Here is a 25413-nt window from a genome sequence, read left to right on the forward strand (position 1 = left end):
TCCAATTCTTAAGACTCAAAAATGTCAATATACAGTTCTATATCAATATCTCATAAGTATTATTAATGTTCTAGATATGGGTATTCAAGTGAGTTAGAATAAGTTAGAATAATTGAGTAAGTAATAAGTAATGGAAAATAACTTTCAATTAATATATAATAGTTAATAGTTATAATAGTTAAATACAGTTGTTTAGCAAGTTATGGTATTTGTATTAATGGATAGGTAAATAGATAATAGAGAGATAAATTAACACATCAGCATATATGTATATAGGTCAATAAATAAATTATTAGTTTAGATATAAATCAGAAAGTAAATCTAGCTCAGTAATTCAATTAATTCATAGGTTCAATAGGTCTCTAATAGTGATGACAATATAACAGTATAAAGTATAATCAATGACAGTATAACAATGTAGTGGCAATATATCAGTATAGAATGTTATCAAAAATCAATCAATCAAAGGGTTATTTTCAACATTGCAACAAATCACATATAAAGTATTCAAAAAAGAAAGATACCGTATATACTCGAGTATAAGCCGAGTTTTTCAGCCCCAAAAATGGGTTGAAAAACCTGACCTCGGCTTATACTCGAGTCACCACAAGAGGGCGCCGAATCACCACAAGAGGGCGCCCCGCCAGCAAGCTAAACGGGGAGGATGGGGACGGCATGAACTCTCTCCAGGCTTTAGAAGCCTCCAGCCAGAGAGAGAAGCAGATTTGTTACAGAGATCCACTTGGTACGGCAGCAGGGGAAGGAGGAGGAGGACAGCTCTTTCCTTTCCTCCTCCTGCCCCGCGGCTGTGGGCTATTCTGGCTCTCCACCTCCTCATTTCCCTGCTGCCGTCCCAAGTGGATCTCTTTAGCAAATCTGCTTCCCTGCACAACACATGGGGCAATAAAGGGAGACGAGGAGGAGGGAGGATCAGGGTTGGGAGATCAAGCCAACGAGCCAGCCAGCAAGCTAAAGAGGGGGGGGGGGACAGCATGAACTCTCTCCAGGCTTCTAAAAACTCAAGTTTAAAGAGCCCTGGGTTAGGGTTAGAAATGCAAGAGTCTTCAAACCTGGAAAAATTAGGGCTTGTGGACTTCAACTCCTACTCCTGAAGTAGCATGGCTGGTGTAGGAATTCTGGGAGTTGAAGTCCACTAGTCTTAAAACTGTCAAGTTTAAAGACCCCTGGGTTAGGTTTAGAAATAGGTTTTAGCTTGGTTGCTGATTGAGCTACTTTTTTTACTTTTTAATTTATTGTTATTACCAGATTGCTTTTGTTTACCCTCTTTTAAATTTACAGAGCTAATTTTGGTTTTCTTTAAAATAAATATTCTAAAACATTTAATCTACTGATGTCTCAATTAATGTAATTTTATTGGTTTCCATTTTTATAAGTTACCAGTAGCCACTGCATTTTCTAACCTTGGCTTATACTCGTGTCAATAAGTTTTCCCAGGTTTTGTGGCAAAAACTGGTGCCTCGGCTTATTCTCGGGTTGGCTTATACTCGAGTATATACAGTAATTGAAATTGGAAAAAGGAGAGTAACAGGAGACAGGAATATTCAGGAGTGGGAAGGAAAACAATAAGGAGCAGATAATATCGAGGGACGTTTTCTTCCCTTTTCTTTTTCTCTCTTCTTGGGCTGATGCAGTAGTGCTGAGTCACAGTTCACAGTTCAGTCTCTGGCAGTCTCTATGATTAAGGAAGTCTCTGACAATCTCTGACAGTCTCTATCAATAAGGGAACAGCGTTGTAGGTTTAATAGGAAATCAAAGTTCAAAGTTTGTAGTTTTTTGTTTGTTTTCTAACAACTGGAACAACAATGCAAAGTCAATATGCAATCAAAAGTGAGGTGGAATAGTGAGATTAGACAAAGGGGAGGAGATGAAAGGGAGGGTAAAAAAAAAGAAAAAAGATTAAGTATATAAAAACCTCCGATTTTGTAGCTTGTCACCGACTCAGTTCGTTCTAATCCACTTAAATCTGTCCAAAACTTCCTTACCATCAAGACATCCAAAAACTTTCTCTCCCCCAAGTGTTGTGTGTATCACATGTTGTTTCCAATCTATCACTGCAAAATCACAAACAGAGTCCAGCAGAAAAGTTCAGTTGGTATATGGTTTTCACTCACATCTGCTCGATCTGCCTAGTCTTGTTTGTTCTCTGCCACCATCAGCCAATTAAACAGAATCGCAGTCGCCGCTTTTCTCAAGGGTTTTGGCACTCTTCCTTAACAATACAAAGGACACAACAGGGGGTCTTTCATCTGCTATTATCCACAAACAACGATCGATCAAATGGAATCTCTTCACTTATTTCACTCCAAAAGCTTTCACCGCCGTCCTCTCACAGCTTCCTTAATGGAGTCGGAGCGTCACAGCTTCAGGCCGATCTGCAGATCGGTTCTTCGTGCGCTGGCAAAAAAGGTTTCCCTGCTTCCCGGTGGGTCCGCCGACCTCCCTCAGGTACACAAGGAGTTCCTCTATTAAATCACCATCTCTCCAGGTCAGTGATCGCCATTAAGCACCAAAAAACACACAAAAGGCCAGGACAACCCCCGGAGAAACGGAAGGCTGCCTGGTGACAGCTTGACGCCAAAAACCGGAAGTCAGTTTAAAATTTTTCTCTTTCGTCTTTAAATTTTGGTTTTTAGTTGATTCCCATCTCCTAGAATCCTCTTCAGAGATGGGGATTTAATTCCAAGTAGTAATATTTGCGATTTTTAATTCTATTCTTATAATTAAATCGTTGTGCTTAATAAAAAAAGTTCCGACTGCACTTTTGCCCAAGGATATAGCTTTCTCTTATTACTTTATGTTCGCCTTTTATTTTGAAAAGTTAGTAGTTTTAAATGTTTCTAAGCTGTCGAAATAAACTTGTACCTTATTTCTTCTTCTTTTCTTCTTTTCTTCTTTCCTTTTCCCTTCTGCTACGTTAGTTTGACTTCTTCTTCTGATCCTCTTCTTCTGCGTGAATGGTCGAGCTGCAATGGCCGAGTCCACAAAGGCTGGAGACTTGGTTTTTCCGTCTCCAAAGCTGCGGGGCAAACCCTTCCCTTCGGAGCTTCGGTGTTAGCTCCTCGGGATCCGGGAAGCCCCCTGTTCTTCGATCGGACCATCCAGGTCCGATCTAACCACACGAAGCGACCCTTGGAGAGGAAAAAGGAAGCATCGGGGACAGAGCCCTGTCCCGGAGCTCCCACCACAGCTCCGGTCCAAACTGGAAGTCCTGCAGTACAGCCCTCTACCTGCTATGCCACCCCGGCTCTATTTTCCTTCTTGTATAGGTTATGACTACTCATAAGTATGCCTTAGCTCAGTGGTTCCCAAGGTGGGAACCAAAGTGGCGCCCTGGGGCCTATGGGATGATTTAGGGGCCACTAAGAGGCGAGGGTGGTGGCAGGGTGGCACTAAAAGATCAAGGGAACAACAGATGATTCACCATACCGGTAGCAACAGCTGGCTGACCATGACCTGTCCCCGCACCCCTGCTGCCCATGTCTACTCAATTGCTCACTCACTTTTTCCTGTTATGCTTTTCCTGCGACTCAGCGCTTCCGGCCCACCTATCCCATCCCCGGCCTATGTTCCTCTTTGCCACACAGGCATTTGCTTTGCTGACAAGTCACTTTGCCTACACTTCACCTCGCTAATGCCCTGGTCACTGTTTGCTCGCCATGCCTTGCCCAGTCTCTACTCTGAGCTTGCCTGCCTGAAGCGCTGTGCCCCTGATCTGCCTGCCAGGTAAGTCTGCAAAGTTGTGGGCTGCCCTAGCTGCCCCTGCAATCCAGCCATCATCCTAGCCTATCTTTCCTACTCCATTCCCCATGGCCCTGCCATGCTTGGTGGCCTTCCACATGGCCTTCCCAATGGTCCCGCATGCCGCTTGCCTTCTGAGGTTGGCATCCAGCCTGGACCAACCAGTGGATGGGCGGGTGGCCCTTCGAAATGCAGATGCTGAGAGGGGCTGTTGCACATGCACCCTCCCCATTTCTGCAAAGGCAGAGGCCTCACCCCCTTTGCAGGGCGATCCAAAAAGGGGAGGGGGATGCTGCAGAAAAGACCATCTTCCACTGTGTTGGCTCCATGGTGCTTGTGGCTCCAAAGTAACCCATAGGCTTCTCAACTAGCCACCTGCCTGCTCTCTTTGTGAATTAGCCCAGCTGACTACTATCGCCACTCTGAGAGACCTGTGCCAGGTTGGAAGTCAGTGGGCTGCTTCAGAGCCCCAAGTCCTGCAGAGATGGCATGGGAGGCATGGATGGAAGATGGCCTTTTCTACAGCATCCCCCTCCCTTTTTTAGATCACCCTGCAGGGCTCTGCCATTGTAGAAACAGGGCAGGCGGTTTTATGGAAGATTGGTGGGGGCGCTGAATGGCCCTCCAGGATGGAGAGCAAAGCAAGGGAAGGCATAATAGGCTGCATTGTCCCGGCCCCACTAAAACACACTTCTTCCAGCCTATTCATCCCTTGGGACAAGACAATCGGCCATTCCTCCCTGCCCAGGCTTCCTCACTGAGCACTCCTGCATTGGTGGCTCTGCCCTGCCCAGCTCTAGCCACCGCCACTTTCTGCGAACCTCCCAGGAGATTGCTGGAGTGAGGGGTGGGGGAGAGCATGTGGGTCCAGCTGGCACTCAGCTTACCTTGCTGGCAAGACTTCCTGGCAAGACTTTCCGGTCACAATTCAAAGTTTTGGTAATGACCTATAAAGCCCTACATGGCACCGGACCAGAATATCTCCAGGATCATCTTCTGCCGCACGAATCCCAGTGCCCGATAACGTCCCACAGAGTTGGCCTTCTCTGGGTCCCATCAACTAAACAATGTCGTCTGGCAGGCCCCAGGGGAAGATCCTTCTCTGTGGCGGCCCCGGCCCTCTGGAACCAACTCCCCCCAGAGATCAGAACTGTTATACAATCATAATACTGTACTTGTATATGATTAAATCCAAAAAAATCAAAATCTTTTACTTTATTCTAGTAATTAATTATTCTGCCGGTGTGTGCCACATGCCCTTAATTAATCCAAGCAGACACACACACAGAGTATAATGCAAATAAATGTACTTTATCAGCAGAAGAGAAGAAAAAACTCCCTTTTAAACTTCAAAGGGATTTCTTGTACAAACAAGGCACACTTGGAATACAATCTGTTCTCCCGGCATGTTTCCACCGCCCATAATTACAGGGTAATTAGTCCAGGAAGATACACACCACACGATAAAAAGAAAACCCAAAAGTTTTTATAAACAGAAAAACAGAAACAGTTCCCTTTTTAAATGTCAAAGGGATTTTCTGGTACACACAAGGCACAGGTTAAATGCAATCCAATTGCTCACCCAATAACTGGGAAATTGAGTCCAATTCTAAAGTCCAGAGAGTCCACACACAATCTTGAACAGCACAAAAACCATGATCTTGATGAAACAATGAATCAGATAAACTGCCATGAGGCTAAAACACCAGGTTGCACTTTTATCTGTAGCACTAATTACAGCAGCCCCACCCAACCACAAGTGGCCTCTTTTTCTCTTGTAATAATCCTTCAGTTGTTGTCTCCTATGCATCACTCTACGCATGTGTGGATGTGTCATTAATTCTTCTTCAGAATCCAAGGATGATACAGATGATTGATCTCCTCCTGGGATGTAGCTCTTCCCTGTCACTCACACTTCCTTGGTCAGAGGAGGCTTCGTCGTCAGATTCCATTGGGAGCAAAACAGGCCTGCAGCATTTGGATGTTTCCCCCACAGCCACCTGCACATTCCTTGGGGCAGGAGCTGGGCCAGAGCTAACCACAACACAATCCAAGAACGATGTCCCATAATAAATCCAATTACTAACCCAGTAACTGGGAATTGGCTCACAGCTACTGTTGTCCAAACGCTGATAAACACTCACAATGAATTTTAGTCCAAAGTTCGGGAATCCTAACCAAGTCTTGAATACAGCAAGGCACGGTCTTGACGAACTACGATCAGATAATCTTCCACAATGGCTAAGCCAGCATGCTGCTCTTTTATCAGCAGCTCTAATTACTGGAGCCCCACCCAGCCACAGATGGCCTCTTTTATCTCCTATAATATGTCTTAAGTTATTCTCTCCTATGCATAGCTCTACGCATGCGTGGGTCTGTCATATGCTCCTCATCGGAATCCAACGAAGATAAGGAAGATTGATCTCCTCCAGGGCTGTCAGCCAAGCCCCCCTCTTCCATCTCACCCACACTTCCTTCGTCATCAGATACTTCACTAGCTGACTCTGTCAGGAGCAAAACAGGCCTGTGACTTGTGGATGTTTCCCCCTCATCCACCTCCACATTCATTGGGGCAGGAGCTGGGCCAGAGCTAACCACAACAATTAATTTGATGTTATTTCCATTAATTATATTACTGATTTAAGTTTAGGTTTAAGACCTTTCTCAACGATGCCTTCTTCTTCTTCCAACTGCTGTTCTTCTTTTTGATTAGGAAGTTTAGGAGCTTAAGCAGAGACTGATTCTGATTTCAATTATAGTTACAGTTACAGTCTAGAAGTTATGGTTTATAGTTTATGTTAGAGTTTAAATTCTGTTATCTGGGGAGTTTTTTTGTTTTTCACTGTGTATTCATCAGACTGCCGGTAAGACTAGTGAACACTTATGACTGTTTTGTTTCAAGCCAGCTCAGTCCAATTGACTGGATCTGACTATCTATTAGGTGGGAGACCTTCTTCACCCTTGATTTGCTCAGCTCACAAAATCAGTTCTCAATCCACGGAGCCTTCAACAATCACAATATATTATAAAATAATGTTTATTGGTTATATACAAATATATACAAAGAAACAATACAAAACAGTGTTGACAAGACAAGGTGTTCATATCATAAGCATCTGGTCATTGTTTCCAATAGGGTCGAACAAACCACATTTAACAATAACATTGAACATAAGACAGCCCCTTCCCCCCCCCCCCCGCTGCCAATCTGCAGCTATATTTATTTTTTATTTTCCCGGCTATTCTGTCAGCGGAATCCTATTTCTTAAAATTGCTTAATCGTTGGTCTAAAACTTCCTTTTCTAAATAATGTGTTTAGTATTATGATTGTTATAGTTCTAATTTGTTTCTATCCTAAAAAAGAAAAGAAAAAAAAAGAGAAAAAAAGAAAAAAAAAAGAAAAAGAAAAAGAAAAAAAAGGGTGTCAGCGAGCAAGCAAATAAATTGTTTTGTTTTGTTCTTCTCCTTCTCTCCCCCCGTTCTTGATCTTTTTATAATTTGTTTTATTGTATTTTGTTTCCTTTCCCTTCTGTAGCTCTCTCCCTTTCATTGATCCAGTTATAGAACTTGTCCCATGTGGTTATATTTTTTGTTTCCTTGTTGTCTTTCAGTTTTTGTGTTAAGGAGTCATACTCGGCGCAATCGAATATTTTTTTAATCATTTCTCTGTCTGATGGTACCTCTTCCCTTTTCCAGTTTTGAGCTATTGATATTCTGCTTGCTGTTATAATGTGTTGGATTATATAGTAATCTGTTTTCTTTATTTTTGTGTCTATTATTCCTAATAAAAAGGTCTCTGGTTTGAATGAGAGATTAATGTCCGTAATTTCGAATATCCAGGACCTTATTTTGCTCCATAATTTTTTTATTTTTGGACAGCTCCACCAGATATGGAAGAAGGTTCCAGAGGGATTTGAACATCTCCAACAGTTTGGTCTGGTTTTGGGGAAAATCTGTGCTAGTCTTGATGGCGACATGTGCCACCTATAGAACATTTTTATGATGTTTTCTTTGTATGATACTGATTTAGTGATTTTGTAGTTCTTATTCCAGATTGTCTCCCATTGGTCTATATGAATATTGTAGCCTAAGTTCTTTGCCCAGCTGGTCATTGGGTCTTTTGATATTTCAGTTTCCATTTCATAATTTATTAAGTAGCTGTATCTTCTTGTAATAAATTTTTTTCCCCTTCCTAATATTAGTTTATCAAGGGGTGTGTCCTGTGCCAATATTCCTTCGTTTTTAGTGTCTTTTTGCCATTTTGAAAATATTAGCCTGTATGGCCACCAGTCCAAAATTATGTTCTGTTCTGCTAACTCTTCCTTTGTTTTTATATTTCCTTCTGTATTTAGTAAGTGGTTGTAAGTTATCATGTTTTTTAATTCTATAATGTTCGGGTGGGTAAGAGCTTCCAGACTGGAATACCATCTAGGTAATTTTGTATAATGATCTTTTTTTAATTTGAGCCATGTTGTTATTAAGACATCTCTGATCATGTGATTTTTGAAATAAGTCGGAATCTTTTGGTGCTGATTCCATAACATATTATGCCAACCAGAGAGCATGTCATGGCCTTCTAGTGCCAGTATTCTCTCTGCTTTAAGCTCTATCCAATCTTTGATCCATAGTAAATTAGATGTTAAATGATATATCTTAAAGTCTGGTAACCCCAAACCTCCTTGTTTGGTTCTGTCTTGTAGCCATTTTAATCTTATCCTGGGCCTTTTGTTGTTCCATATGAATTTAGAAGTAATTTTATTCAATCTATTGAAGAAGTGATTATTTAATTTTGTTGGGATTGTTTGGAAGAGGTACAAGAATTTTGGCAGTATTGACATTTTGATTGTCGCTATTCTGCCTAGTAGTGAAATTTGCAGCTTATCCCAATCTTTTAATTGTTTCTCAGTTGTCTTTAATAACCTTTCATAATTATTTTCTTTAATGGTGCTACATTTTTTTGTGAGTAAAATCCCCAAGTATTTGACTATTTTAACTATTTTAATTTCCAAAATTTCTTCCAAATTATTTTCTTGCTCTTTTGTCATATTTTTAGTTATAATTTTAGTTTTTTGAGTGTTTATTTTTAAACCTGCCACCTTGCCGAAATCCTCCACCTCTTTCATAATGTATTTCCCCGATTCCAGTGGGTTTTCTAGTATTAAGACTAAGTCATCAGCATAAGCCTGTAATTTGAACTCTTGCCCTTTGATTTTCAATCCTCTTATTTTAGAGTTGGCTCTAATCTGTCTTAACATGGTTTCTGTAACAAGGATATATAATAGCGGGGATAATGGGCAGCCTTGACGAACCCCTTTTTCAATCTGAAGTCTATCGGTTAAATCCCCATTAATTGCGATTCTTGTGTGTTGTTTGTAGTAAATTGTCTCGATCATTCTAATGAATTTGGGGCCAAATTTCATATGCTTTATTAATTCTATCATGAATCCCCAATTTAGATTGTCAAAGGCTTTTTGGGCGTCTAGAAAGATGAGAGCCAATTGTTTGTCTGAATGTTTTTCATAGAATTCTAGAACGTCTAATATTATCCTTGTGTTGTTTCTAATGTGTCTACCGGGTAGAAAGCCATTTTGATCCGAATGTATCTTGTTATTTAAAACTGTTTTTAGTCTGTTTGCCATTATACTCATGAAAATTTTGTAGTCCACATTTAGCAGGGAGATGGGTCTATAATTTTGAATTCTATGCTTCTCTTCTTCATTCTTAGGGATTAAACTCGTAAAGACCTTCTTCACCCTTGATTTGCTCAGCTCACAAAATCAGTTCTCAATCCACGGAGCCTTCAGCAATCACAATATAAATCTGCCTTCCACCACTTAGACTAATCGCTCTCAGGCTTCTCGGCTTATATTCCACTCTGCTCCGTCTTATCTGATGAAATTATTCCTTCTACTCCGCTCACCCTTGATTGCTGTGTCTGTTGTTTTTAACAGTATACTCTCCTCACCTTCACTCCGCTCCAGACCAGTATGCAATTTTCCGCCATTTCTCACAGCCGTCTACTTGTCTGGTGAAACTTTCCCTTTTTCTCCACTTCGCTTCATTCCGCTCTGCTCCATTCACTCTCCAATGGTTCTTCTGTCAACTTTTCCAATACACTCTCTCGGTTCTAACGCCTCCAATCGGTCTCTCTGTCAAGTTCTTAGAAGCTTCAATCGTCTCCAAACCCAATCAGCATTCGCACAAAGATAGTTTTAATGGATAGGCTCTCTCTCCCCTCCAGCAGAAATTTTCACACTTTCTACCATGGTGACATTTTATCTCCATTTCTCTCACCGCTAATTGGCTATCAGCAATGTGGGGGATTCACCCTTTTTTGAGCCCAGTTCGTACAGTGCTTAAGATTTCAGATTATCAGGTGAAGACATCACTCTAAACTAGGAAGGTATTTGGGGTTCCTAAAAATCCTGAACTTCACTCAAAGACAGTTCTGATGCCAGGGATGAAAGCAGAAAGGGAAGACTATATAAGGAGTTGCACCACTTGTGCCACTCGGAAACTCAGACCAGGTAAACCACCTGGACTGCTGCAAAAAATTGCTCACCCCAGTAAGCCCTGGGAGGAAACAGTGATGGATTTCATAGTAGAACTTCAAGAGAGAAAAGGGAATACAGTGATTTGGATGGTCATTGATTTATTCTCCAAACAAGCTCATTTTATTGGCTGTTCTGAATTGCTATCTGCTAGACACATAGCCAAGTTGTTCCTTAAATACATTTAAAGACTACATGGAGACCCAAGGAGAATCATCTCTGATCGGGGAGTACAGTTCACTGCAAAGTTCTAGAGGGAGTTCCTTTGGGCCATTGGGTCCACACAAGAACTTATCTCAGCTTTCCATCTTTCCACTAATGGAGCGGCAGAGAAAGCCAACATTATAGTGGAACAGTACCTCAGATACTATATGGACTATCAACAAGACAAATGGGCAGAATTTCTGCCTTTTGCAGAAGTGGCTTATAACAACACCGTTCATAGCAGTATGGGACTAACCCCTTTCTAGGTCACCAGTGGCCAAGATTTCATTCTATGCTTGAGTTACCTACAGAACCTCCCACTTCACCTTTCCTAATAGAGTGGATGGAGAAGCTAAAAAAGGGTGGGAAGACACCAAGAAGGTGCTTGTTGAAGCAGCAGAAACCTAGAAGAAGCAAGCCAACAAACACCAGTCACTCTAACCCTCTTTTACAGTGGGGAGCAAAGTCTTTTTTTCAACCAAATACATTCGATTGAGAATGCCTAGCAAAACGCTAGGACCCAAATTTTTAGGACCTTTCCCAATAGTGAAAATGATTAATTCAGTCACTGTGCAACTTGCATTACCTAGAATTCTAGAGCAAACTCACCCTGTATTTCTTTGCAGCTTGCTTAAGCCAGTAATTGGATCCAATATTAGACCTCATACCCAACCACCACCTTCCCCATTGATAATAGAGTGGGAGACACATTATGAAGTGAAATTTGTTTTAGACTTCCGTATATTTAGAAGTCAATTACAATATTTAATTCATTAGAAGGGATAACCTTTGTCTAAAGTCGCTTGGGTTAAAAGTTGGAATGTAAAAGCTGACAAACTAATTAAACAGTTCCATGAAAAATACCCAAACAAACCAAAGGGTCCCCCTGTGGGGGAAAGGGGTTTGAAGATGATATTAACCCCCTGTATTTAATTTAATTTAATTTAATTTAATTTAATTTAATTTAATTTAATTTAATTTAATTTAATTTAATTTAATTTAATTTAATTTAATTTAATTTAATTTAATTTAATTTAATTTAATTTAATTTAATTTAATTTAATTTAATTTAATTTAATTTAATTTAATTTAATTTAATTTAATGACTGCCCAACTCATTTCAGACTCTGGGTAGCGTTCAGCATATAAAAACCATAAAACAGTTTAAAACCCCATAGAAAAAATAAAAACATTCATACCTTCAGCTGGATCTAGATAGTATCATAATCTGCTCCAGGTATGCCAGCAGAGCCAGGTTTTAATGGTTTTCTGGAAGGCCAGTAGGGTGGGGGCAGCACTGGCCCCCCAGGAACAATTGTTTCCAGAGACTCGGAGCTGCCACTGAGCTGCCCTTCCTCGCGGCTCTGCCAGCTGACATTTTCTAGCTGATGGGACCTGGAAAATGCCAACCCTTTGGGCCCTTATTGGTCTCTGGGAGCTGTGTGGCAGAAGATGGTCCCATAAATAGTCTGGCCTTAAGTCATGTTGGGCTTTATAGATGATAACCAATGTCTTAAATTGCAATGGAGACTGATTGTGCAGCGGAATGTTGATGTAATGTGGATGTACCTGTGTGCATGCACAACAACTTGCACAGCTGCATTGTGGACCAACTGTAGTCTCTGAACACTTTTTAAGGATAGACCCATGTAGAGCACATTACAGTAATTGAGTTGTGAGGTGATGAGGGCATAACTGACTGTGAGTAGGCCTCCTGATCCAAGTAGGGCCGCAACTGGTACACTAGGCAAACCTGTGCAAAAGTCCCCCTAGCTACAGCTGAGATATGTTGTTCCAATCTCAGCTATGGATCTAGGATATCCAAATTGAAGATCCTTTCTGGGGGGTTAATATCCCCCCCCCAAACCAAGGATAGACAGATAGAATAGTCCTTCGGAGGCAATGCCCACAGCCACTCAGTCTTGTTTGTCTGGATGGGAGCCTTGACCCTATTGACTCCCATCCAAACCCTCGCAGCTTCCAGGCACCGGCACATCACGTTCTCTGCTTTGAAGTGACATGGGGTGGAGATGTAGAGCTGGGTATCATCAGTGTACTGCTTGATACCTCACCCCGTGTCTTTGGATTATCTCATCCAGCAGTTTCATGTAGATGTTAAATAGGATGGGTGAGAGAACGGAACCCTGAGGCATCCCGCAAAGGAGGGGACTGTCTGCCAACCAACACTGACTGTGACCAACTGGAGAGTTAGGAGGAAAACCACTGCAATACGGTGCCTCCCACTCCCAATTCTCCTAGTCATTACAGAAGGATACCATGGTCAATGATATCAAAAGCCGCTGAGACGTCAAGGAGCACCAGGATAGTGGAATGAACCCCATCCCGGGCTCACCAGAGATTATCCATCAGTATAACCAAAGCAGTTTCTGTGCTATAGATGGATCTGAAACCCAACAGATAAGGGTCTAGATGATCGGTTTCATCCAATGACCACAGGAGCTGAAGCTCCACCACTTTCTCAATAACCGTTCCTATAAAGGGTACCTGGGAGATAGGATGATAGTTTTTCAAGTCAGCTGGTTCAAGGGAAGGCTTTTTGAGGAGGGGCCTCACAACCACTTCCCTAGGCAGTTTTGGGAAGGTCCCCCACTTAAGGAGGAGTTGATCAGCACCTGGAACCAGCCTTGTGTCACCTCCTTACTGGCAGAAACCAGTCAGGTGGGACATGGGTCCAGTAAGCAAATGGAGGAGCTCATCGCTCCTATGGCCTTGTCCACTTCCTTAGGTATCACAGGATCAAACTTAGCCCATACAATAGAACTAAGGCTCGCCCCTGTCATTTTGATCGAAACTGCCTAATCGGAGTCCAGATCCATCCCAAACTGAGCGACTTTGTCCACAAGAAACTAAACAAATTCCTTAGCTCTACCCTGTTAGGGCTCATCTACTCCCTCCACACTGAGAAGGGAGCGGTTTGGTGTGGTGTGATTGGCTTGACGGCTTGGCGTGATTCTGCAGATGCAATAAGAGCAGAAAAATGTGAACATTTTGCTGCCCATATCGCCACTAACAAGTCCTAATGAAGGCTCTTAACAGTGTCCAGTCAGATTCCAATTTACTCTGATGTCTCTTCTGGCACTTCATGTCCCGGAGCACCTCAGTAAAACAAGGTTTGTTTATTTGTTTATTAATAGAGTTGAAAGGGACCGTTAGGTCATCGAGTCCAACCCCCTGCCTGAGCAGGAAACCCTACAGCACCCCAGCCAAATGGAAGTCCAATCTCCTTTTGAAGGTGTCCAGAGTTGGGGAGTTCACCACCTCCCCTGGCAGGCAGTTCCATTGGTTGATCGCTCTGACCATCAGGAAGTTCTTCCTTATTTCCAGGTTGAATCTCTCCTTGGTCAACTTCCAACCATTGTTCCTTGTCCGGCCCTCTGGTGCCCTGGGGAATAAAGAGACCCCCTCCTCACCGTGGCAACCCCTCAAGTATCTGTAAACTGCTATCATGTCCCCTCTAGACCTTCTTTTTTCTAGGCAGTCCATGCCCAGTTCTCTCAATCTCTCTTCGTAAGTCTTGGTTTCAAGTCCCCTAATCATTTTGGTTGCTCTTTTTTGCACCTTCTCCAGAGTTTCGATGTCTTTTTTGTAGTGAGGTGACCAAAATTGGATGCAGTACTCCAGGTGGGGTCTGACCATGGCGTAGTAGAGTGGTATTAGTACTTCCCTGGTCGTGGAGCGTATTCCTCTGTTGATGCAGCTTAGGATTGAGTTGGCTTTTTTGGCTGCTGCTGCACATTGCTGACTCATGTTTAGTTGATTGTCCACCAAGACTCCAAGATCTCTTTCGCAGTCACTACTGCTGAGTGGGGTATCTCCCAGGCTGTATGTATGTCTAGGGTTCTTTTTGCCGAGGTGGAGGACTCTGCATTTGTCGGTGTTGAACCTCATTTTGTTGGTATGGGCCCACTGTGATAGTCTGTCTAGGTCTTCTTGTACTCTGAGCCTGTCCTCAAGGGTGTTGGCTACCCCCACCAGCTTGGTGTCATCTGCAAATTTTATTAGTTCCCCTTTTATTCCCTCGTCCAGGTTGTTGATGAAGATGTTAAAGAGTACAGGACCCAGGACAGAGCCCTGTGGTACTCCACTGTCTACTTTTTTCCATGTGGATTTGGTGCCGTTGAGGACAACTCATTGGGTGCGGTTGGTCAGCCAACTGTTTATCCATCTACATGTGTAGTAATCTACTCCATTTTTTTCTAGTTTGTGGATTAGGAGATTGTGGTCGACTTTATCGAAAGCCTTACTGAAGTCCAAGTATATGAGGTCCACTGAATTGCGTTGGTCAACTGACTTGGTTATAGTGTTGAAAAATGATATGAGATTGGTTTGGCATGATTTGTTTCTGATGAATCCGTGCTGGCTATTGGATATGATCTTGTTTGTTTCTAGGAAGTGGGTAAGTTGTTTTTTGATTATTTTCTCCAGTATTTTTCCAGGTATAGAGGTCAGACTGGGTCGGTCTTTTTGCCTTTTTTGTGGATGGGGACTACGTCAGCTCGCTTCCAGTCTTCCGGTAGGTCTCCAGTGATCCAGGATATTTGGTAGATGAGGAGGAGTGGTTCCGCTATGGTGTCTGCCAATTCTTTTAGGACTTTGGGGTGAAGTCCGTCTGGCCCTGGTGATTTGTATTTGTTGAGTTCCCTCAGGTAGTCCCTCACTGTGCTTTTGTCTATGTTGAGTTCGGTTCTGGGGCAGTTTGTTGCAGTTAAATTGCAGATTGGTTGGAGGGAGGTTCCCTTTTGTGTGAAGACTGATGCAAAGTAGGCGTTGAGTAGCTGTGCTTGGTCATTGCTGTCTGTGATTTCTCTACCCTCTTCGTTTTTTAGTGTGACGATTGTTTCTTTGATTTTCTTCTTATTGTTGATGTGTTGGAAGAATCTTTTTTTGTTGTCTTTGACTTCCGCTGCAAGGTGTTGTTCATATTGTGCCTGTGCTGTTTTTATTTTTTGTTTGCAGGAACTGGCTGTTTGCTGATATTCTGCTTTGGTTATGAGTCCTTCTTTCCATTGTTTGTACTTAGCTTTTTTTCCTTTTATGTCATCTGCGAGGGCTTTGTTTAGCCATGCAGGTTTAGTTTTGGTTTTCCCGTTTTTCCTTTTCATGGGGATTGCGTTGTTTTGGGCGTCTATGATGCTGTTTTTTAGGATCACCCAGGCTTCCTGAGTGGTTTTTCCTTCTAAGAGTTCGTTCCAGGGGCATTGTTCAAGGTTCGCTCTGAGCTTGTTAAAGTCCGTTTTTCTGAAGTCTGGGACTGTAGTGGTGTTGGGTATAGTAGCTAGTGATTGCACTATGTTGAATTTATTTATTTATTTATTTATTTATTTATTACTTAGATTTGTATGCCGCCCCTCTCCGAAGACTCGGGGCGGCTCACAACATGTAAAAAACAAATCATAAGCAATCAGACAATTTAAAATATTTAAATATTTAAAAAAATTTGAGGATGACGTGGTCGCTCTCTCCCAGTTTCCCTTCTTCTTCTGTTCCCTCTATTGTTTCTTCCCTGTTTGTTAGTATTAGGTCTAATATAGCATTCCCTCTGGTTCCTGTTTCAACTTTTTGGGTTAGAAAGTTGTCAGCTAGACTGGAAAGAAATTTGGCAGACTTTCCGCTTGGTGCTGAGTTAGTTTTCCAGTTGATGTCTGGGTAGTTGAAGTCCCCCATTATTGTCGTGCTGTGTTTGTTGCATATGTCTGTTAGTTGGCATGTGAAGAGGTCGTCCATTGTGTCTGTTTGATTGGGTGGTCTGTAGTATACTCCAATTGTGGTGTTGCTCTTTTTTTCTTTTATGTTGACCCATATGATTTCTAAATGCTCTCCAAGATCCATCACTGCAGAGAGATCGCAAAGGCGCAATCTGGTCCAATGCCCCCAATGCTGCCTTGTTCCAAGCAGCCACTAGGGACTAAGCCAGATTGCAGGAAAGAGAATCAGGTGTTTCCCCAAGTTCCCTCTGGAATCCTTCTGGGTTCATTAGGTGGAACCACTTAATCATCTCTACCTCCCTGCGCTGGAGAATTGGTGTGCTAAAGTCCAGCCTCAGCAGGAAATGATCTGATCATGACAAGGGAGAAATATCTATACCCTTAATACGAGAACATGTGTCCCCGCCTATGAGTTGGAACCTGAACTACTTGGGCCCTATCCATGGTTGACCTGGAAGCCATGAACTCCTGCGCCGCATCTGAGAATTTGCCAAGTGATGGTAGGTTGAAATCCCCCAGAACCATAAGTCTGAGGAACTCCACTGCCAGCTCAGCTACCTTCTCTAGCAACGCAGGCAGGGATGTTGCAACACAGTTGGGAGGCAGGTACGTTAGAAACAAATCCAACTGAACTACTGAGTCCAATCTCACAAGAAGAGACTCACATCCAACAATCTCAGGACAAGGGATCCTGTGAGGGCTAAGAGTCTTCCAGACAATGACTGCCATTCCTCCACACCTTCCCCCTCTTGGCCCAACCAGGTCTCGGTTATGCATGCCAGATCTTCCCCTTCCTCCAAGATTAAGCCCCAGACCAAAGGGGCTTTGTTGATAATAGACCTGGCATTCAGCAGCAGTTTGAGACCAAGGCCTTGACATCCCCTGTCACCAGCTATACAGGGTGAATCTGAGGGGCCAAAACAAAGAATCGCTCTAAGAAAGTCCTAATTTCAGTAACTTATTAACTATGAATTAATAAATGTCTTCATTGCTGGGAAAGTCTTTAATCACTAGGTTAGGTAACTCACTGATATAACTAAAAAGGGAAAATATAATTTCAATATACATAAAAAGTTCTGAGAAGTGGTTTATTTATATTGAACATGTTCCCTACCTAGTGAAGCATATGATCCTGGAGGTAGACCAGCAATTGCTAAGCGACCAGTCGCTCTAAGAAAGTCCTGGTTTCCCATGAGTGGCCTACCTTTTGGTTCCTGCCATATCTTTTGTTTTCTCCTTTTGTAGGGCATTTGTTTTGAGAGAGGGGGCACCATCATTAGTTAGAGACTTTGGCCTACCACAAGTAGAAAAGTATTGTGGGAATTGGGGAGGAGTGGTTGCATGAGAAGAAAAGATACTAGTCACAACAAATTCTTTCAAGAGAGTCAAGGTCATCCTTTGTTCAGTACCAGCTAGAAGTACAGGGGAAGATCATGGATGTTGAGAGAACTGGAGTGGTCCAGGTGATGAATTTGTGGGTGTGGGAACAAGGGATGAACCTTAACCTGGGTGGAGAACTGTAGGAAAAGTTAATATTGGGTTGACTACAGTTCATAACTAACACAATTCTGTCAATAAATTGGAACTTGGAAGAAAGTCAAGGTTTTGATTCTGATTTATTTATTGGATGTTATTTGGAATGCTGACAGTATGTATGATTGGTTGATTGTGTTGCAGGTTACCATAAGAGGGAGATAGAGATCATAGTTTGATCTCTCTGCAATGCTTTGTTAGATATTCTATTCTGTTGTAACTAAATTGTATTTAAGCTGGATATTTTATTTACTGTTCATAACAAAGACAACTGGTAAGAAGACTTTGAGGCTACCATAGGGAGACCAGTTTGGAGGCACCTGGATGGGAAAAGTCCCACATAATTAGGCTGCATTTTTTCTTTTACAGAGCAGCTCCAAGCAAGAGGAGGAAGAATGTTAAAGTTTGTGCACCGCTTGCTTGGAGCTGGTCTGAAAAGGCAAAAAGCATCTGGTAAGGAAGGAGGGAAATGATGGCCACAGGGACATGATGATGGCTATTTCCCTCTTGAAAAAGCACCTTTGGGACAACTATGATCTGGATGACTGAGAATCTCCATAAATACCTAACAAGAAAACACTAAATAATATGGAAAAAATAATTTCAGTAACTTATTAACTATGAATTAATAAATGTCTTCATTGCTGGGAAAGTCTTTATTCACTAGGTTAGGTAACTCACTGATATAACTAAAAAGGGAAAATATAATTTCAATATACATAAAAAATTCTGAGAAGTGGTTTATTTATATTGAACATGTTCCCTACCTAGTGAAGCATATGATCCTGGAGGTAGACCAGCAGTTGCTAAGCGACCAGTTCCTGATGGCTGACTGATAGCATGACGTGCCTTTGCCCCAGAGGCAGCATTAACATCAATGTCACTGCAAGATCTCTGCAGTGTTCCTAGAGTTGGAGCAGCTTTGCTGCCACTTGAAACTGAAAGAAAACAGGTAAATGCATATCAAGATTCTCACTTTATGCTGAAACTTTTAAAAATCCTCAAGAGATTTGCCTAATTTCTACCTGATTTTGTACATTGAGCAAATTACCTCTGTTAGCCATACTTGCAGAACTGGAGATGGACCATTTTGAAGAAAGGGGACGACTGAAAGAAAAGGAAAACAATAGTCTTTGTAATGTAAATTATTAAACATTTCAAAAGAATAAACATTTCCTGTTCTCTTCAATGCTCTTAAACTTGGTAGGGACGTGGCCAAACGTGACAGGGTGTTCCCCGCATTCTGTTGGAAATTCTGATACCAATGCTGCTTGGGGGCCTGGTTTATTTGGAACCAGGTCGGAACCCCCCTGGAGGGGTGGTGAAGAAGGGAGACACCATCAGATTTCCTGGGAAGGATGGCAGCCCTCCGAGGGAGCCGACAAGAGCTCCCAACCAGCGGCAGCTAGGAAATGATTCATCTTAGCCACAGCAACCACAAATGGAAGGATTGTTTACTTGAAGATTGAAGTCCTCTGGGAAGATGACTTCAATCTTCAAGTAAGATTATGTGCTCGAGAGGATAGAAAATACAGAGCTGGTGAGTTTCATTGCCAATAGAAGCCTACAATTGATTGCTTGGAAATATTTAAGGGGAACAAAAGGTCAGGAAATTTGGAAAGCGGCTATCTAACTAACTGAGAATCATAGAAAAAAATTAAAAAAGAAAGTGGAATTGAAATCCATGCCCATTTTTCAGGACTTAGAATTTTGATAAATTTGTGGTGGCTACTTTAAAAAATTTGAAAAGAAGGATACTTTTGAAATAGGGATACTTTTGGAAAGAATTGGACAAAACTGATTTAAAGTACATATGATATGAACATTGGAATAGGGAATCAAATATGGAGAGCATTGAGTGACATCTACTGGTCAGAGGACTTAATTTTTAAATGGATTTTCTGACAGCTGTTGACCTTGAATAAGAAAAACATCTTTGAAGTTTACAAAATATATAACTATGAGTAATTTGTGTCAGGATTAGTACCTGAGGTAATATTCCAGTTACAGTGGAGTAGAATGTAATTAGTGTAAATTAAAAGGAATGCTGAGTCATGGTGGATCAGTAGAATGTGCTATGACCTGATTAAGAACTATATACAGTGATACCTCCTCTTATGAATGCCTCATCACACAAACTTTTCGAGATACGAACCGGGCATTCAGGATTTTTTTGCCTCTTCTCAAGAACCATTTTCGTCTTACGAACCCTTGCTTCAATCCTGGGTGCTGCTGCTGCTGCAAGCAGCGGCCAAAGCAAGCGATTTTAAGTTAGCAGGATTTGATGATCAAGAGGGACCTGGAGCCAGGATTTCCCATGCGGGATCTCCCCCCTCCCCCCTTCTATCTACTAGAAGACCCGTTGTACCTACCTGAACGGTCTTCTCGATGCACTGGAAGGAGAGTCCAACATGGGTAATGTACCAATCCTATTGGTAGAGACTGAGTTATAATTAGCATAATAATAGCTACTGCCCCCTTACAGGATAACCAAATTTATTAATACAACTAAACTTCAACTCCCCATCTCCGACGTCTCTGAACTTCAACTAGTCGGGTGGGTTTGGACTCTCCTTCCAGTGCATCGAGAAGACCGTTCAGGTAGGTACAACGGGTCTTCTCCACTGCATCTGGAAGGAGAGTCCAACATGGGATATACCAAAGATTTACTGCCCATGGGAGGGAGAAGGTCTTGACTGGGACGTTGGAGATGCACACACTTTCTGTAGCACACGTCTACCAAACGCTGCCTCAGCGGACGCAAATGAGTCCAACTTGTAGTGCTTAATAAATGTCGTAGGTGCCGCCCAAGTAGCAGCTCTGCAAATGTCCTCTATAGAGGCCTGGGTCGTCCAGGCCGCCGATGTGGCCGCACTCCTGGTTGAATGAGCTGTTAAGCCCTGTGGGGGGTCATGACCTCCCGCTCTGTAGGCCTCCAGAATGCAGTCCTTAAGCCAACGGCTTATCGATTTAGAAGATAGTCCAAGTCCCATTCTGTGTTGAGCAAACGAAATAAACAAAGTCTCAGACTTCCTGAATGCTGCAGTTCTCCTGATATAAATCTTTAGAGCACGTCGTACGTCAACCTTATGCCATCGTAATTCTGATGGATGGTCTCCATGCGTGCAGAAGTCAGGCAAGATAAGTTCCTGTTTCCTGTGAAACAAAGTGTTCACCTTGGGGATGAACGACGGATCCAAGCGGAGTACCACTCTATCTGGATAGAAGATACATAAATCCGGTCTCACAGATAGGGCTGAAATCTCTGACACCCTGCGTGCCGAAGTGACCGCTACTAAAAAGGCTGTCTTCAAGGATAGGAGTCTCAGTGGAATTGATCTCAAGGGCTCAAATGGTGGTTTTGTCAAGGCCTTAAGTACTATCGAGAGATCCCATGAGGGGAACCTCCGTACAGGTGGTGTATGTGAATTTGAGGCTCCACGTATAAAGTCTCTTACCCACGAATGATGGGCTAACGAACGAGCCTCCGGTATCTGAATCATGGTGGATAATGCTGCCACCTGTCTCCTTAATGTGTTAGGAGCCAGTCCCCGGTCTATTCCTGCTTGCAGGAATTCTAACACCGTAATCACCGATGCTTCCTTGGGGTTCTTGCCCTCCTTGTTACAAAAGGTGCAAAAGGCAGCCCACGTGGCCTGGTATATCCTTGAAGTCGAGGGACGTCGAGCAGCTTGAATTGTATCGATGACCTTCTCCGGCAGATCTTGATGCTTTAATCTGTGCCTTTCAAGTGCCAGACGGTTAGTTGTAGCCACTGGGGATCCGGGTGTAACAGGTTCCCCTGGCTGAGGGTGATGATGTTGTCTGGTATCCTCCATGGTGGAACTAGTGACAGAGCCATCAGGTCGGCGAACGACGGTCGGCGTGGCCAGTATGGTGCCACCATCAGAACCTCTGCCTTTTCATGGAGAATTTTCTCTAAGACCCTTGGTATCAGGTTTACTGGAGGAAATGCATACAGCAGTCCTGTCGGCCAAGCTGACCGTAGGGCGTTGACCCCCTCTGACCCTGGTTCTGGGAAATGGGAATAGAATCTTTGGGTCTGCGCATTCCGGTGGGTAGCGAACAGATCTACGGATGGAGTCCCAAACCTGTGCGATATCTGTTGAAAAAGCGCTGGGTCCAGTCTCCACTCTGACGGGTCTAATGTAGTCCTGCTTAGCCAATCTGCCTGGGTGTTGTTGGTCCCGGCAATATGCTCTGCGGATAAGGATGCTAGGTGAAGTTCGGCCCAATCGAATAGATTTGCCGTCTCGTCCATGAGGCGACGCGACCTCGTGCCCCCTTGGTGGTTCAAATGGGCTCTGGTCGCTACATTGTCTGTAAGCACTAGTATGTGCTTGCCCTGGACAACAGAGTGGAAAGACTGAAGAGCTAGGAAAACCGCTTTGAGTTCGAGGAAGTTGATGTTTATAGGTGACAATTCCTCTGCTGACCATGTGCCTTGCGCCATGTGGGGGCCGATGTGAGCTCCCCAACCGTAGAGGCTGGCGTCTATAGTCAGAATCATCTTGTCGTGCATCTGAAAGGAAGAACCCCTGAGTATTGCGGGTGATGTCCACCATCTCAGGGCAACCCTGACGTGTCGTGGTATGTGAGTTCGTTGATTTGAGTGGCTCACCTTGGCCCGTTGAGCCGGTAGTAAAAACCACTGCAGGGCCCGTATGTGGTGTCTGGCCCAGGGCACAATCCCTATAGCGGAGACCAGTGTTCCCAACACCTTTGACAACAGTGACATGGGGACCTGTCTGCGCTGGTTGAGTTCGGTTAATAAACGTTGTATATTCGCTATCCTCTCTGGGGAGAGCGAGACTGAGCCCGACAAGGTGTCTATGATCGCCCCTAGATGTAAAAGTCTGGTTCGGGGGATCAGCTGGCTCTTTTCCAGATTGATGGTAAAGCCATGAGCTTCCAATGTCCGCATAGTTTGGTTTAAGTCCTGTTTCGCCTGCGTTGGCGACCTGGACAGTATGATGATGTCGTCCAGGTACGCCATCAGTCTGATGGATTGAGAGCGCAGGTGTGCCGTCAGGGCATCCAGGAGCTTGGTAAAAGTCCGTGGGGCCGACGAAAGGCCGAATGGCATGGCCTTGTATTGGTAGTGTGTTCCCTCTGAACAAAAACGGAGGTATTTCCGGTGTGATGCGTGTATGGGGACGTGCAGGTATGCCTCCTTCAGGTCGATGGACGTCAACAGATCCTGTGATCTGATTGAGGTCAAGATAGTCTGAAGCGAGTGCATGTGGAACCACCTGTATTTTATAAAGATGTTGAGTTGCTTCAGGTTGAGAATCAACCTGCAACCCCCTGAAGACTTGGGAACGATGAAAATCCTGGAGTAAAATCCTTTTCCCTCTTCCTGTGGCGGTACAGGCTCTATGGCCTGGATTTCCAGCAGATGAGCAATTTCGTTTTGTAGTTGTTGCTTGTTTTGCGGGTTTCGAACCCGTGGGCAGAGTATAAACCGGTTGGGGGGTTGGCCTACAAACTCCAGGCGTAGCCCTCCCGACACCGTAGCTTGGACCCATTGGTCTGAGGAGGTGGTGTACCAGGAGGCGCTGAAGTGCTGGAGTTTCCCGCCGATTGGGAAATGTCTGGCAGAGTCACTTAGAGCGGCGGAAGCCTCTCTGGGTGTTCCCCCGAAAGGGCCGCCTCGAGCTCTGGTAGCCCCTGGGTCGGTCTTGAAAGGACCCCCGGTCGCTCCTGAAGGTTTGGCTTGAGAATTGACCTTGCGAGTACGACCTTTGGCCCTGGCCCGCCCCTGTGGAGCTATCCCAGCGGGGCGTTTGGCACCTCGTATATGGCGCTGATCTCCGGTCCTGCCGCCTGCCTGTTCTGGGGAGGACCTTCCGCTTGTCCTTGTCCTCAATTAGGACCTTGTCCAATATATCCCCAAAGAGCATAGAGCCTTGGAATGGGGCTGACGTCAGTCTCCATTTGGACTTTAGATCGGCTGGCCAATGTCGGAGCCACAGGAGCCGGCATGCTGCAAGTGTGGTAGCCATGCCCCTGCTGGAAAATTTAGCCGCATGCAATGTAGCATCTGCGGAAAATTCGGCCGCAGCTCGCAGCTTCGCCAGGTCCTGATGTAGTCTTCCATCCTCCGGCCCCAGGCGAGATTGCATCTCCTGTATCCACCGGAGGGAAGCTCGATTTATGAAGGATGCAGCCGCTGCTGCCCGAAATCCCCAGCTCGCCATCTGGTGTGCCTTTTTCAAGAGGATCTCCGCCTTCCTGTCCTCTGGCTTCAGGCTCTCCCCTGTTTCGGAGGGCACCCGGGCGCTGGAGACCAAGGTCACGACTGGTTGGTCTATGGGTGGAAATTCGAGGAGTTTCTCCACCTCCTCGTCGAACGTGTAGAAACGACGTTCCAGGTTGGAAGGACCTTGGGCTGCTGCAGGGTATTGCCAAGGGCGCTTGGCTCCCTGCAGAAAAATATTTGATGCTGGGAAATGTTCTGACTCGGGCTGAGGTTCCTGTAGCAAGGCATCTAGGGTCTTGTCTGCATCTTCTGTTGTTTTAGTTGTACCTGGTAGGTTCATTACCTGTTTAGCCTTAAATAGCAGAGTCCTGAACAATGTTGGCTTAAACAGGCCTACCGGTTGGGGTTGCTTGGGAGTGGTTTCATCCTCAGAGAGGTCATACTCTCTATCGCTGTCCTCTCCCATGAGTGGCTCCTCTGATAAGGACCCCAAGCCCGAGGGGGGCGGTGCTGACCAGACCTGCCCTGTTGTTTCTTGAGAAGGTTGCTGGCCATATTTAGTGGCCCCAGCTGCTATGCCTTGAGAATAAACGTTTGCAATTAGATCCTGCAAGTCGGGTGGCATATCTTGCCAAGTGCTTGCCTGCGCCCTTAATCCCGCCGCTGTGGGCGTGAACATGGCAGATGGGCCCAGGGAACTCCTTCTAGTATAACTAGCTGACTCAGGCCTGTTCCATGAGGGGCCTGGGGAGGAGATGATGCGTGGCAACATAGGTGAATGCCTGTCAGGTGACCAGTCCTCCTCGGGTAAGCCAAAGGCCGGCAGTGAGGTGGCTGGGTCAGGTGTTGCTTGTCTCTGACCCAGTGGCACTGTAGAGGGGGAGGCCTGTAGAGCCGCCTCCAGCTTTTTCTCTAAGGCCTTAATACGTTTTTCTGCCTCCTTCATAGATGAGGCTGAGGCTGGGGACTGTGAAGTCTTGGACTTCTCCTTGGCTTTCCCTTTGGGTTTCTCCTTAACCACATTGGGAGAAGCGGCCCTCTCAAGTCCCGTTTGTTCCTCCATGTACTCACAGTTGTGTAGTTGAGGAACTGACTATGTTTGGGCCTTGCAGCCTCGTTGCGTAGTAATTTTTGGCTCTGAGTCAGCAACAAAAATGGCCACCGTCTTATTCTGCCAATCACGCCTGCGCACTGAGGCTTGCAGCCTCTTCGCGCCTACCAGCTGCAGGAAGGACTTCCTGTTGGCGCCTTTCCGGGTTGCACAAGTAGCAACCAACATGGTGGCCCCCTATGCCGTTCGTGGCTTTTTTCCCTTTTTCGGGGGGGGGGAGCGCTGCGGCTTCCAGCCCCTTTGAGGCCATGGCGGCTTCGCTGCTGTCTCCGGCGGCGCGCTCGTGGCTTTGCTGGCCTCGCCGGT

At 44.3% G+C, this 25413-nt stretch overlaps 1 protein-coding gene across 1 annotated transcript in view; it reads right to left on the minus strand.

Annotated features, from left to right (window-relative positions):
* CLASP2 (cytoplasmic linker associated protein 2) overlaps positions 1-25413 on the minus strand; it is an 817644-nt gene that overhangs the window by 349419 nt on the left and 442812 nt on the right. Inside the window, exons 15-16 of the mRNA XM_070727408.1 lie at positions 18825-18880; positions 18541-18711 (exon numbers count right to left, since the gene is read on the minus strand). Coding sequence (XP_070583509.1) covers positions 18541-18711; positions 18825-18880 — 227 coding nt within the window. The remainder of the gene's footprint in view (positions 1-18540; positions 18712-18824; positions 18881-25413) is intronic.

This window comes from Erythrolamprus reginae, chromosome Z, assembly GCF_031021105.1.
Source record: "Erythrolamprus reginae isolate rEryReg1 chromosome Z, rEryReg1.hap1, whole genome shotgun sequence".
Classification (NCBI taxonomy): domain Eukaryota; kingdom Metazoa; phylum Chordata; class Lepidosauria; order Squamata; family Dipsadidae; genus Erythrolamprus; species Erythrolamprus reginae.